The sequence below is a fragment of the Lepisma saccharinum genome, chromosome 14 (assembly GCF_977018435.1).
Source record: "Lepisma saccharinum chromosome 14, izLepSacc3.1, whole genome shotgun sequence".
Classification (NCBI taxonomy): Eukaryota; Metazoa; Arthropoda; class Insecta; order Zygentoma; family Lepismatidae; genus Lepisma; species Lepisma saccharinum.
Window position 1 is genome coordinate 24,807,601 of NC_139242.1, and position 16,207 is coordinate 24,823,807.

At 38.6% G+C, this 16,207-nt stretch overlaps 1 protein-coding gene across 1 annotated transcript in view; it reads right to left on the bottom strand.

The window, feature by feature from the left end:
- The window catches only part of LOC145998730 (uncharacterized), a 57,547-nt gene that overhangs the window by 40,249 nt on the left and 1,091 nt on the right, over window positions 1-16,207 (bottom strand). Inside the window, exons 2-3 of the mRNA XM_083135258.1 lie at window positions 13,009-13,188; window positions 11,036-11,103 (exon numbers count right to left, since the gene is read on the bottom strand). Of these exons, the coding sequence (XP_082991384.1) occupies window positions 11,036-11,103; window positions 13,009-13,130 (190 nt within the window). The 5' untranslated portion in view covers window positions 13,131-13,188. The remainder of the gene's footprint in view (window positions 1-11,035; window positions 11,104-13,008; window positions 13,189-16,207) is intronic.

Below are 16,207 nucleotides of genomic sequence, written 5' to 3' on the forward strand. Positions count from 1 at the left end.
AAAGAGGATGGATCAGGGCCTGTAAAAGCTTGTCCCTTGGTCGGCATACTTCCTTTTGTTTCAAACAAATCCGCCAGAGAAGTACAACCAAGATCTGGAGATTTTATTACAAAAAAATATTTCCTCAAAATATCTTCATTAGAATTCAATTTCTCTGCTTCCCAGGGATGCCAGTTTCTGAGATGATGCTGGATTTTCCATTATGTCAAACACAGAGTGCTTGCTAGGTGCCAACGATGTTCAAATTTTGCTAGGTTTGGAACCTTTATGCTAGAGTTGGAATCACTGTTGAGGAACACACGGGACATTCCTCGTGGACCATATAACTGGGCAAACCCCCACGTACTCGTGCCCTCCCTTGCTCTGCCCCTCACCAATCTACCTGTAGGATGACAAGAAAGGTTCCTCAGCATCAGGCAAAGACTGTCGGTCGTCTTTGGGCAACAGATCTGGAACGATATTGACTTGAGAGTCGGTAGCGAACCTTTATTGCACTCATTAAACTCTTAAAAAAGTAGAAAACTGGAAATAAGTTCCTCACTTCCTACATGAAGGAATCGCCACTGGTCCAGACATCACTGCACATTCATAAACACAACTTTGCAGCAATTACAATTTTTTCAAGTTTTTCGCATTTGCTAAAAATCAATGTCCCTACTAATTGGAAATTACTTTCTGGCCACCCCTCGTATAAATCAGTAGATGGAAAGTGAAAATTTAAAAGGGCTGGCAGAGAAGACATGATGAAGAAAATGATTTTCTTTTATGATTGAATGATTCGAGTAAACATATTAAAATATTTATTATTAGTATTTTATTTCATAATATTGGACATTAACTTCACTCAGTGAGATAATGACCATCTCTCACTAGTTTAAACGGACAGGACAGAGAGTGGCGTTAATTTCATTGCAATACTAGTGTTGCAGTAAATTTGAGGTTGGGAGCATGCACTTGCCAATTTTTATAACGTTCACCAATGCAGATTATGTTCAATTCTTTGCAATAGTATTCAATATATATTCCGTTTTGTTGGATTTTCTTCATATCTAAGAATAGTGTCATAGTAAACATATGTTAACTTCTGTGAAACCAGTAATACATCAGGATGATGAAAGAAATCCTTCGTAAGTACTGCTACATTAAATAAGGTGAAGTGAGCCAGAACAGAAATAAAATTCCAGCAGCATATTTGCAGTCTAAAGTTCTTCTTGTTTATGTATGCGATTTTTGTTGGATGTTGCCATCTGAAGACGTCCAACAAAAATCAAATCCATATGAGTGCCATGCATGCAATTTCTGTTGCATGTGATAGTGAGATACTTTGTCGGTTGGCGATATTCGACAAAAATCGTATTGTTTCCATGTTCCTTCAGTTTGTCCAACAAAATGCCTTACTACGACATCCAACAACTATTGGACGATGCCACCTGCTCCCATCCCCTCCATCTGTTGACAGTTCTGTACCCTTACTACTCCAATACAGACAAGAAAAAATGATAATTCAATGCATTTTCCACATAATATTTAAAGGTGTAACAAATTTTTCTGCCCCTCCACAAATGTCTCTCCCCCTCTCTCTCCTCCTGGCATAACTGGTTTCTGGCGCCGTGGTTGTGTTGTGCATAAAAGTTGAGGCCAAAACTTAGCAACAAGATTTCTTGTTCCCGTGCAGAGTTCCATAACGATATATATATAAAAAAATCTATCAAGACAAAATTTCCAAACTTTTTTGGACACCTCAAATTCCCTGAATTTTCCAGGTTTTCCAGGTCTGTTGCCATCCTGTGTATTGTATAGTGTATTTAGGCCTATGCCCTTTCAAATACAACATAAACGTGTTCTATTGCTATAAACGGAGTTTTAATGCCCTTTCTATTCTTCTTTTAGGTTATTTCAGTTAATCCAGATTTTCGTTAAAACCGTTCAACTTATCACCCCCATTAGTCTGGATTAACGAGGTTTTACTGTAATTAGAAAACAAGTAAGCGGAATATAAGTTGAAAACAATAGTATGGTACTTCAAGACATTCTTTATTAAGAATAGGGAATCATTCCTGAAAAATGGAAATGAAAGTACAAATAAAATTGCAAACAATAAAGAGTAGGATTTGAAGAAATAGCAAAATTGTTGACCAGTACACGACAGTCAATGTGTTAGCTTATAGATAAAGTAAATACCAACGACAACCTAAACAGTTTAACATATTCTTGCAATTTCACAACCACAAGATGCTTTCCTTTGGTTTGAGTTGGTGTTTTAAGTCCACTTTATGCACAGTAAGGCTAATCGGGACTGGACCTACAGTTTAAAGTGGGATCCGAACCAATGTGCCATCGTGACCAAAGTTAAACTGTAAATGGCATGACGAGGAAAATGGTCAAATTTTCACTACCTTAAGGGTCAACTTTGACCTCACATGAGAAAACTATATTGAACGGAGTAAGCAGCATCCTTTTAAACATAATATTAAAAATAAATATTAGAAAGTTAGAACTCATTCAGAAAATAAAAGCAAAGGAAATTAACCTAATAATGAGTAGGTATGTCTTGGAAACGAGCCAAAGGCCAGCCACACACCGGTTCTGACACGACGAGTCATGATGCGACACAACACGACCAGTCACGACGAGACGATACGCAACACGACGGGACACAAAGCAACACGAGTCACTTTGCTTCCAACAAAATGAAACAAATATTAATTCGTATCAGTGTTTTTTTTCTGGAAAGAAAGTTTTCGGTACAAGTTAGTTTATTGTTATTATTTGTTATTGCTTTTATCATAAGAACTGCTCTAAATATTGTGGTATATAAATGATCATTAGACCTTGGATTTTAGGTATTTAACCTATTTTTTCCTTTGCAGGTAAATGAGAAATAAAAACGTTACATCAGCGTTTCATTAAATAAATTATAGTGCCTAAAATAACCTATTTTAGGTTTTTGTGCCCAAAGCAAACCTTTTCTTAGGCTTTTGTATATATTTTTAAGGTTTTATATTATTGTTACATCACACAGAGGTATTTGTTCAGTTTCGTAATGAAAAAATTCAATGACTAACTTGTTTGAAACATACTCTAGAGAGCAAAATTGCTAATGATACAAGTATTAGTCTTGCAACAATGAGTAGATCATTTTGAAATTGATGCATAGAAATAAATATTTGGTTAGAAGATTAATATTTTTGATGGTTACATATCTATTAAAATTTCTCACGGTCCTTTTGAAATTTTGTTTTTAACAATTGTATCTAATTTGTATTTTCCAGGAACTATGAACCATTGTAAGTTATTTGGAACCTACTTGAGGATTCTTTTAGTCGTATTTAATATTTTTAAAACTTATTTTACGATTTTTAGAACATATTTTAGGAACCTAAAAGTACATTTTTAGAACCTAAAAATCCGAGGTCTAATGATCATGAATACATGTAGTCGCACACACACACACAAACACACACTTCTTTCGTTAAAATAAAATTCTTTTAGTTTCGTTTTCACATATACTTGCATCTAAAGTAAATGTATAACACAAGAACTATGACATCTGTCATTTCAGGAAATTAGTTTCTCATTTGCATCTTAAACGAATAGCACTCGCCGCAATATTTTTTTTTTCTAAGTTTCCACCGACAAGAGACAAACTTAGTTTTTATCCATTTCATTTATTCTTTACAAGAATTAATGTAACAAAGAATAGACTTTTGAATGGTGCATTAAATAACTAACATGGATGTCCAAAGTCGCAGCAGGAATTCAGTTTTGCCAGAATGGAGTTCCGGTGCATTGCGGCTCACTTTAAACGCTGCTTCCATCCAAAAAAGGAAAAAGTTTAATTCGCGTGCTGCAACCACATAGTTATTCGAGGAAGAGATATTAAACTGCCCTGAACATCATTTTCTTGTACAATTTATGAAATGTTTTGTACATTACAAGATAATTTCTAATAAGTCTATTTCTTTCACGTAATGTAATTCATCTCCTGTGACCCCTCATTCCATAGCACATCAATTTTGTCCTTATTATTGTACCCATAACCTTGACCATACTTACATATATATGTGCTGCCAAGCAATACAGTCATGAGTCATGCAGGTGGTGTGCTGAGAGGAAAGGATTCGAGCATGCGCAGGTGCAGAGCGTTTGTCACATTGTAATCCTCCGAAACCAAATTCCCAGGACCTTCACTGTTTTGTCGCAACGTGACTCGAGGTGACTCAAGTCAATTGTATCGTCCGGTGTGCGGCAGCGGCGTAAGAGCCCCATGTTAAACGTTCCCTCGAGTCGGTTTGCAACAAAATGAGTCGTCGTGTCGGATCCGGTGTGCGGCTGGCCAAAGCAAACCGTTCGAACAATCACAATTCATATCAAGCAGGATTGTCGACAAGATATTTTATGAGGGCGACTTCCCTGTCGCAGGCAAAGGCAAAGCTTCGTAAATACTTTTGAGGTGTCCCGACAAAATTTCCTGGAAAGGCAGTGGTCAGGGGTCAGAGATAGTGCGACGGGTTGGCAACTCTGAGAAGAACAAGGCCATTCGTCTGTCACTATCCGTAAACCAAGACGTTTTGTTTACTCCGAAACTTCCAGCAACTGCTTCACCAGGCACGTGTATAAAATATGAGCAGTTCTTTCCTGTCATATTCATAAGGAAATAGTAGCACTACATTCCTGTCCATGAACATATGAACTTTGACCCATTCTGCTCCTCGAGTCTGAAAACTACAAATCCCTTTTCTTTTCATGGCGCCAGCGCAACATCCTTAGTTCAGAGTTGCAGACTCAGGAACAAAACTCTAATCCTGGTGATTTTAATGACAGCCAGCCCGAGAAGGTTAAAAAATAAGTAGCTTTTCTTGACAACCCACGTAAATTATACCTATCCCCAAAACATAATTGTTCATGCACAACTGTGTAATGAACAATACCCTTCACTGATAAGACCAGATTGTTTGATTTTTTGAAAATTGTAAACATTGCAAGAAAATAATGTGAAACTGATTGCTTAGTAGCACTGACATTAATATAAGTCATATAATATAGTAAAATAAATTAATATAATATAAACAGCTCAGCAACAAAAAAATAAAACTGCTCAAGTACTCATCACAGGGGTGGTTACATTCTATTGTAGCGAATACAATGGAAATTGACTGAACATCAACGGAATTAATAGGGGGGGGGGGGGCGCAGGCCCAAAAAGGTTGAGAACCCCTGTTCTAAAACAATGCTTCACATTTGAGGGCTTAAAAATGTATTAAATAGTGTCTGTGTAGACCAACCCTTAGGAAAATTATCCCCATGATGAATTTCGATTTACTGCCACTTTAAGCTGTTCGCGACGATGAGGATGAATGATGAAATTAATGGACACTCACAAAGAACATCCATGCCTCGGTCGGGATTCAAACCCAGGACTCCTAGTCGTAGACCACCCAAGAACGAATTGCAATCCACAGTTTGGGAAGCACGTCATCCTATTACGTACCAGGTGGCGCTGTGCTTCATTCAGTTCAGAGTCGCTGATCAGAGGTACACAAAAACAAATGTACCCCCCTGGTTCTCTCCGATCAAGCAATGTGTATGAATCGTTTCCATCACAGTTCCTGCTGTTTGTTTCTGATTATACGTTAGTGCAAGAATGATTATCATGGCAGAGTCAACATCATATTTCACCAAGCCGGTCAGCGTTCTGTCGCACCGTTCTAGTGAGGAGGGAGGCAAAACCCCTCAGGTAAGAAATCCACCAGACCCTCGTGGTCACGGAGCGCCTCACTGCAGCGGTCACGTGACACAGACAGAAGCTGACAGTTGTTCCACTGCACTGATTCAAGGTGGGGGGGGGGGACTTGGCAGAGATTGTTCTGTTGAGATGTGGCGACAGGACCCACTAGTCTTGCAAGCCCCACCCAAATGAGGCGTTCACCATGCCCCCTGGTCCATGACTGACCTCCCGATGACCACGCCCCACGAGGCATGCTGAAATTACCACCCGAACGGGACGTCGGAGTGATATGTCACAAATAATGAGTCTTCGTGTCTTGAGCTGTCGAGACCAGCATGCCCTCACGACACCAGGGAGAAAAAAATAACAATTTACACTCTGGAGCTACAGCTCAAAGGGGAACAACAAACCTACCGGGAAATTCAACCCGAAAACCCGTTACTACAAACCGAATGCATTCATTGTTGATCAGTCACACACTGGATTCGAACCTACGGTCTCTAGAAACTCAAGACGTGCCATTTTCATTACAAGTATGGAAGCAGGCAAACTTTTGATTTGTACTTTTAAGTATCAAGTCTCTTTTCTGTACCTCTAGATCAATCGCGACAATGAAGATGGCTAAAATAACACAGGACGCACCTATGCTTTGTCTGGGACCCGAACAAAGATTTCTGGATAACATTATAGCGTGCTAGCCCTGTAGGAACATTGGAGACGTCAAAGGAATCTCTTTCCTAACACACTGTCAACTGCCACACGATTTCGAACAATTCTGGTTGCTTTTGTGCGTGACGTTTTGCTAAACTGTTGAAATAGACGTCTTTGCATTCACAAAATGTTTACCACGTAAAGAAAAGGTCACCGCAAAAGGCAATCTTTCAACTTTTTAACAGCTTAATGGGATGATGCAATCAGTATCATGCTCCAGCCGCCTTTACCCTCAGGGTTGGCACAGGTACCTAGTTATTAGAGGATGAGTAAATCCCAGAGCATCTCCATGCAAGGGCATTGCTGAAAAAGTTCCCATCTAGGAATCGAGGCAATTGACATTTCAACAACAATTAGAATGATTGATTGATATGGTTGCTGTTTAAAGTCCACTTTATGCACAGTAAAGCTAATTGGGACTGGACTTAGTTTAAAGTGGGATCCGAACCACAATATGCCTCCACCGGGTATCGGACCTGGGATCCCTTGATTACAAGGCAACAACACTATCACTGCGCCATTGGGGAGGCCCAACCATTAGAATGAATAAATTACTTGTAGAAAGTCAGTAGCAACGTCCTAAGATAGGGGAAAGGGGGTGTAAGAAACTTTCAGACCGAAGCGACACTGTCGTGTGCCGCTTGAGGATTCCACCAACCGAATGTACGCTTGTGCTGCCACAGTATGTAACGCTGCTGGTTATTGCTTCTTTTCAAATTGACAGCAGTCGCTTAGGTGTGAAATATTCCTCAGGGAAAGCCTTTGTGGAAAGCCAAATGCAAACCTCGACCACTATAGGTCATTTCCACTCTTACGTCAGCCGGTTCTAGTTCTGGCAAGGGAAGTGGGGAGCGGGGATTATGCTGCAGACCAACCAGACAACATCAATGGCACTGAGACACACGACGCGTGAACCTTGTTCTACTGGCTGCTGCGTTTCTTATCGTGCTGGATTGGTGGCTTCCCCGCTCCCCTTGCCAGCCTATGGATCGGCCGCCGTAACAGTATAAAAGACCTTTAGTACAGCCACGAAACTCCATTCTTGCAGACTAATTAGGCTGTGGGGTTCTATGATTGTGTTCTGGAGTCCTGTCCATAAGAGTTTGTACCTGCCTTTCATCCTCGTTGTTGTGATTAGCCATAAGTCACAAAAATGATGTAGTCAGCGACAATAAAAATAGGATACATAGATCCTGAAATACTCGCTTCCCTGCAAGGCATTATGTTTATTGCATAACTCTACGGTGATACAATCTCCACGGGACTCTCCCCAAGCTCTTCCGTCTGTGGCAGTGTGCCAACAGATCTGGCTCTTTGGTGTACTCGCTCAGCTGTGAACTGGGATGCCCGTGCCCCACTATGATGCCATCACTGGTTCCGGCCCACATAGACCAACTTTTGTCATTATACATTTTGCACGTGGTGTGATATTGTTATATTGGCTGCGTCGCCCCACTCCCTCTTATCTCCCCAGCTACTTCTTTATAGTGCCGTTCTTAACGTAAAATTGACAAAATATTGTGATCAGGGAATTCTTTACTTTTGATTTCATACGACCATCGGTGGATTATTGAAATGGGCGATACCGCCAGATCTAGATGTTGAAAACTAAGAATAAATCGTCATCAATTTAGAGTTAATGATAATAGCAGTGCCCCACCCCTTGACAACTAACATTACCGTAAGAGGCACTTTATCCAGCCTTCGTAAATCTAGCTCCATGAAAGTCAGTTTTAACTCAATTTAAGGTGAAATTTAGTTCTTTTATGCGCATCAGGTTCGGCAGCACTGGCAGGAGGCAAGGAGAAAAACATTGATCATATGGAAAAAAAATTTTGAAGACTCTCAGCTGACACCATGCAGTAACGAACCAGCCATTGAAAGTTTGAATGATATTGAACAAGAAGCTGAGCTAGATGGCAGAGTTGTTTTCAATGTTACAAATTAAAATTATGCAGATCACTGCAAACCCCTTCCTGCTGCACAAATGGAAGATCATAATGTAGTAGGCCAAAACATTCCTACAACAATTGATCTACCTTTAGGCCTAGATTTGACTGTTTCCCCTGGATTCACTTCCCTCCCGAGTGTTTCAAATACTCTTTCTCAACATCAGCTATGGCTATCTCACTTTCCACTGACACAGATAGACCATCAACAGCTAATACTCCACAATCCAGAGACAGGAAATTAAAAAGCTCGAGTAAGAGTACTACTTTCCAAATAACACCTCCAAAAACACTAGCAACAGTTTTTAAATATGTGATCAGATGGCCAGATACTAAAGATCCTAAAGGTAAGAAGAAAAAAGACATTACACCCTCAGTAGTGACAAGTGGTTGCAATTGCACATGCTAAAGGAAGAGAAGAAAGAGAAGGAAAGACAAACAATGGAAGAAAATTGAAATGCAACCTAAATAGGAAACTGAAAGAAGCCTCCAAGGCACTGAAGGTAGCTTGTGGGATAACGAAAAAGAAAGCACAGAAGCCTAGATCTTCCAAATCTAATCAAAGCAGCTCGGATGAAGAATATGTATGTTCAAAGTGGGGACAGTCTAAATGATGTTGCATTGGGGGAGTTAAATGACCCTGAGGACATAGAGTTAAGTGGTACAGAAAATCTAAAAGTGGGAGAATCCGCATTGGCGAAAGTTTATCTCGCAGGGAAAAAATTGTGAACAAAATATCTGATTGTGAGTTTGTTATTCAATGTTTAAAATGTGTAATCATTGAGAATGACATCACAAATCAATATTGTGATCATCATCGGTAAATTACCAGATCCAATCCTTAAGGAAAAGGGTCGGATGTTGGTAAATGTATTTCCTGGGGCTGTCAAAACATTTGAAAAACACTAATTATTGTAACATTATTTCAAACTGGGGTAGGCTATTTGTTTTTCATTAAGAATCTGCTTTTTATAAATGCCATATTTTTTTTATCATTTACGCCTCATTTGGTGCCTATGTCTTGGCATATTTCAGTTCATACCCTTTCCTTCATGTATAATTAAATGATTTTTCCTTTTTGTGTACTTTTATTTCATAAACCTGAATTTGGTAGCTGAATTTTAAGACTAATTTGGTTGGCCATAGGTGGAGAAAGTGATGCCCATAACTAGATACAGAATGGTCAAAAGTGGGGTAACGTGTCATCAAAAATTTAAAATGTTTTAATCTTTTGGGAATTATGTATAGAATAAATTTGACCATATGAAAAGATTCACAAAACTTCTAACTATACATTTCAAATCTTCCAAAATCAATATCAATTTTTTTCTGTTACAAAATTACATCTACAGTACAAAAAATGTCTTAAGGTGGCCATAACCGGTGCCTCCACCCTATGTATGCATTTTCATGTGCATAACTATCCAGGCAATTCGCGATTTAAATTAACCGATATGCCATCTGGTGGGGTTTTCAGGAAGTACTCTAAGTAGGATGCGTTGTGTTGAAGTCGTTTAAAGCATGGGGAATATGCGAGAGACTAAGGTCTAGTGTTCAGGTTTTTTTGCTCTAAATCGTTTTATGGGTAAGAACAAATTAAAAGTTTTCATGTGTTTCCACCCCGTGGAATCAACAAAATGAAATTTGTTAATAAATCAGGGAAAACGTAATTGACAGAAGATTGGTATGGGGATATAACACTGTAATTCGGCAAGGAAATTACGAAGAATGCACGAGTCTGCTTACTTTATTTTTCGAGAGATAAATATATATTACCATGAAAGTAAAGTTTTAAAGTGAACTTTATAAATAAAGTTGTTTTTTTTCGAAAAATCATGAAGCGTCTTACCCAATGCGTCCATATATTACTGGTATTACGTATGTGTGAAGTTGTGAACAGGTGCAAGTCGATTAAGAGAGAAGATGAAAATAGTTTGAGAATGAATTAATGTCAAATGTAACCAGAAAAAAAGTGGACATGCTAATGTTACCGTTTCATTTAGAACGATGTCCTTTTTCAGTGAGTATATCCTGGCCATGAAATCGTGAATATTATTATTAAACCAGCCTTTCTCTTTCGAGAAAGAACTGCAACGATATGTTCGCAATTTTCTCCTGTCCCAGCTTTTCAAGTACAAGTCAATTTCAATTCCTTTATTTCAAATAATTTCCGAGAACCCCAGTTACAACATGACGTGTAGATGATACAGCACTGCTTTGGACAACCAGTGCGTATACATGTACATAGGTTTCGTCTGCATTTTCCGTGTTATTTTTGTCTATCATAATTAAATATTTCGTTCTCAGTACAGCTTCACGTTTGTTAGAGTACCTGGAATTCACATCGCATTCGCAATATTTAAAAGTAATGCGTAATTTAAACGTTTTCTACCATACCAGTCATGACAACACGCTGCTATTTTGTACTGCTGCTGAATGTAAACAAAGATTTATCCTACTTAGAGCGGCCATATTGGAAGCGACACTAGCGCTCAGGTGGTAATTTTAATCGCGAATACCTAAGAACTATGGCAGTATTTTGGAATTCATTGTTTTTGCACAAGGCAGCCAGACCATACACTTCTTGACTGAACTGACTGACACACACATGCATGAATACACATACATACATACAAACACATCATACCTGTTGTTGTGAGTGTCCCCTTTCTCTCTGACACTGGTGGCATGCATGGAACAAACATACTTTTTGGTCTGCAAGAAAGGCACAAGAACAATATTTGTCAATATTGAAGCTGGAAGATTATTGGAAATCATTTAGATAAATGATTAATACCTAAGACAAAAATTCAGGCACAGCTTACACTTAAATCAGCTACTCACAACTTTTATGAGTGATACATCGGTTTGGGGATTCTATGTATAAATTATATCTAAAAAAGCAATCACTAATGAAAATTGAGTTTACAACAATTGCAACACAAAAGTTTTAGATGATCCAAATCAACTTGCTTATGGGAATACCCATGAGATTGAAACATTGGGGTATACCAGGTGTGCTGGTTAATAATTCTTAATTTAGTCGCTGGAAGCAAGGGTTGGTGCACAGTCTCAACTGTTACGTCAGTGTGTTGCCAGGATAGTACCTGTCAAAATGCTGTGGATGTGCAACCGAGCGCTATTGATCGTGATATTGGGTTTGTGTGGGAAACATGTTGCCCTTCAAACCAAATAAGGAGCATGTTCGGCACGTCCTGCTTTTCTTGTTCAATCAAAAGAAAAATGAGAGTGAAAGCCATCGTATCCTTGTGGAAACATATGGTGAGTGTCCTAAAGCAAGACGCGTCTGTGCGTTGGTTTCGACGTTTCAAAAGTGGTGATTTCGACTTGAAAGACAAAGATCGACCGGGCCAGCCGAAAGAATTCCAAGATGGCGAATTGCAAGCACTGTTGGACGAAGACTATACACAACAACAACTGGCAGAGAAGATAAATGTTGGTCGCTAAACCATATCTGATCGTCTTCATGCCATGGGAAAGATCCAGAAGGCAGGAAAATTGGTCCCACATCATCTGAACGACAGACAAATGGAAAAGCGAAAAACTGTGTGTGAAGTGTTGCTTTCTCGGCATGAAAAATGGATCTACTTCAAGAACCCAAAATGCAAAAAGTCATGGGTTGACCCAGGACAACCCTCAACATTGACCACAAAACCGAATCGCTTCGGAAGGAAGACAATGCTGTGAATTTGGTGGGATCAGAAGGGTGTGGTGTACCATGAGCTTCTGAAACCAGGTGAAACAGTGAATGCCGTTCGCTACTGTCAACAACTCATCAATTTGAACCATGTATTGATCGAAAAGTTCCCACATTGGACGACAAGACACGGAAAAGTGATTTTGCAGTACGACAATGCCTTATCACACACAGCAAAAGGCATCAGACACACCATTTCTGCACTTGGCTGGGAATTCTTGCCCCACCCGCCATGCTCACCAGACTTAGCTCCTTTGGACTACCACTTGTTTTCATCGATGTCTCACTCACTTTCGCAGCAACACTTCAACAATTACGAAGAAGTCGAAAAATGGCTTGCTGACTGGATCACCTCAAAATGTGAACGATTTTTCTGGAAGGGCATCCACAATTTGACGGACAGATGGGCACAACGTATAGCTAGCGATGGCGCATACTTTGAATAAAGCATTTGTTACCTTTCTCCCCAGATACACTTGTTACTTTCGGATCACTTAAGAATTATTAACCGGCACACCTGGTAATAAAACTTTGAAATTATAAATTATACATACCTAAAATGTTGAGACACAATAAGCTTTCTTAAATTATTAATGCACAATGGCTTGAAATTGGGATATATGTGTCATTTTCTTATCCACTTAAAATGTGCACCTCCAATTTTACTAAATTTTAAATGTGTGACACCACATTGAGAAAATGGTTACCTCAGAACCAAATAAAAAAAAAATATTAAACACTAACTCTGCCATCCTGTAGCATGTAGAAACTTATTTACTATTCTATTTTTCTAAAATGATCATGACACCAATTATTTTTAAATTGGGTGATTTGATATTTTCTAACCCTTGAATAATAATAATAACAAAAAAGATTGTTACTGACAAATGTACAATTCTCACCTTCTGCCTTCAGGTTTCCTTTCTTGGAAAAGTGTTTTCTTTATTTCCCTCAGAGTAATGGGGCCCAAGAAAATTTCATCATCTTCATCATCCACTAGTGGATTGAAACTAAATTCAGCCATAAGATGAATTCTTGTTTGACACTTTTCTCAAAATATATTTGACTGCAGTGGTGATACACTGAAAACGTATGGCAAAAAAATGAGGATTTAAATTGCAAATGGTAAATTAAAATAAAAGGAAAACAATACAAATAATAAAAAAGGAGCCACAAAGGATGAGAGTTAATTCATTATCATGTCTTCATAAACATGCAGAAGCAATAGGCTATACTTAACCTGCTATTCACAAATGTAAAACATGATGAAACAATAAATATATCCTATGTGAAACATTTGTGTCGCAAAAATTCTCAGATAAAATGTTGAAGAAGTTGCTTAATTAAAATTGTATTTCAACAAAACTATCTGCAAGAGTAAAGATACATTCTGGGGGAAAAAAAGTTTATTCTGTGGCTTTTTTGGTTGGATGCCTTTTTCAGTTTTTTTAAACCCCCAGTGTTTCAAATCAACGAAAATACATTACTTGGCTGTTCTTTTCTCTTGTTCAACAGTTTTCATATATCTATCTACTGCAAAAAGACACCCATATCTAAATTTGAAATACAATTTTTGACATGGAAGTCACAGTTCGACACAAGCCGTTGTTGCAAAAATATGTGTTTTAATGGATATTAATACATCTCTTAACACACTTGTCAAATGTACACAAAATGATTCAGTTTTGTTTGAACTATATGTAAAATTGAAAATCTAGTATCAAATCTCCTTTACGTTGGTATTTAGTATAGAATATTTCTATTCTGAATTTCAAGTGTACCATGTATAATTTGACTTAATGGTCACTTAACCTGACAAAGTCTTCATCATTATTGGCTACCTACTGTAGTGGTCAAGAGTTGTTACGGTACAGCATGGCAAATTCATTTTATAAAATTGGTCAAAAATTTATTTTTTTAAACTTTACACACTAATAAGAATCCCTGAAATTAAATATTAATAAATAAGATATGGCAAATGGTACATGTCTAGACTTGTTGACAAATATAACATTTGGTTTAAGACAGTTGGCAACTACTAGATCTAATGAACTGTCATGGCCTGGTACCGAGACACACCCAGGCAGTTGAGAAACACTGCCCTAGTGCACGATGACCTTAAAACTGAGGCAGAAACTGAAATGGATTTGCCACAAATGAATAAAAAAAAATCTGCCTTTCTGTCAGTAAAAGTTTAAGTCAACTTTATGCTCAGATATGCTAATTGGCATTGGACCTACAGCTTAAAATGGGACCTGAATCACTGTTCATCCATTGTGTATTAATCCTGGAACTTCTTGATTCCAAGGTGACAATGTTACTTTATGCCATCAGGGAGGCTCCTTCTCTTAGATATAAATACATGTATTCACATCAGGGGTAGTATAAACTAAAAACTAATTCAGGAGCCAGCATTTTTCTATTTTTAAATCATGGTCTAAGAAAGCCATGAACCCAACTAAGATAAAGCTAAACATTTTATTTAATTTATGGTAAAAATTTATTATTCCACAAACACATGTAACTTCTTAGTTTTGTCACTTTTAACATTCGTACTTACCTATCTGCTTCGCGGAACATTCTTGAAGGTGTATTCACGTTTTTTGGATGAAAGTAATTTCAATTTTTCACATTACGAGTACTACTTTATTTGAGTTGTTTTGCTTCCGTAAGACACAGTATAGCACGTACTCGCGTCGTGCTTGTTATTTGTCGATGCAGTGTTTCCAGCCTTCATAACCCAAAAACTACTCAAGTGGAATTTTTTTAAGCTTCTTCGCATTATTTTACGAACAAAATTTTCACTATGCTTGCCTAACCAAACCTTGCTGGAAATGGTTCGTGGGGCTATGCGTGAATGGTTTTTGGGGCTATCCGTCAATGGTTTGTGGGGCTACCGATTTTTTCAAGTACCCAATTACAAAATCCACTGGATCTTCCACACCCGGTATGAATTTCAAAATCCATCAACGACACGTCATCTTTTCGGAAAACAATGGCATGGTTGGAAACCCTGCAATCAACAAAACACAATCACGATGCACGATAATGTACGAAGGTATACGCACCAAAGGCTATTGTGCATCGGAGAATTAATTTTCAACAAAAATAATGAATTTCCGCTATGATACATTCCAACATGACAGAAAACGCCTTCCAGATGTTACACAATGCTACAGGAACGGTCCTAGTTTACTATCCTTCGGACAGATTTATTTATTTTTACAGAAGAAACTACTTACCGTAATAAGTTCCTGTAGCATTGTCGAACATCGGGAAGGTGTTTTGTGTGATGTGGGAATGTTTCATAGCTGAAATTCATGTTGCTTGTTGAAAATTAATTCTCCGACGGAGAATAGCTAGCCCCACAAACCATTGACGCAAGCCCCACGAACCATTGACGCTAGCCCCACGAAGCATTGACGCCAGCCCCACGAAGCATTGGCGCTAGCCCCACGAACCATTGGCGCCAGCCCCACGAACCATTGGCGCTAGCCCCACGAACCATTGGCGCTAGCCCCACGAACCATTGGCGCTAGCCCCACGAACCATTGGCGCTAGCCCCACGAACCATTGGCGCTAGCCCCACGAACCATTGACGCTAGCCCCACGAACCATTGACGCTAGCCCCACGAACCATTGGCACGTGGTTAGGTTAGGCAAACATAGTTAAAATTTGGTGTCGTGGTAGTATCAGGAATATATATATTTGGTTGTGAAACAAAAAAAATTGTGAAAACCGACAGTTTCCATTCCGAAAACTAACGCCTTATTTTCGCTTATTTTGCAATTTCTAGATGTTCTACACCTTCAGGAATGTTCTGCGAAGCAGATACGTAAGTACGAATGTCAAAAATTGACGAAACGAAAAAATTAGAGGTGTCCGAAGGATAGTAAATTTTTACCCAAATGATGCTAAAATTGTATTCATAGAATGATGAAATCACAATAAAACAAAAGGAAGTTGAGCCAATTCTTGCAAGAGAGTGGCCTTCGTAAAGAAGACTCAACTGGTAACAGCATGAATAACTGTGCAATACATTCTAATATATGACCATATCCACCACATCCCTGCAGATTTAAAAATTCAGCTACCAACAG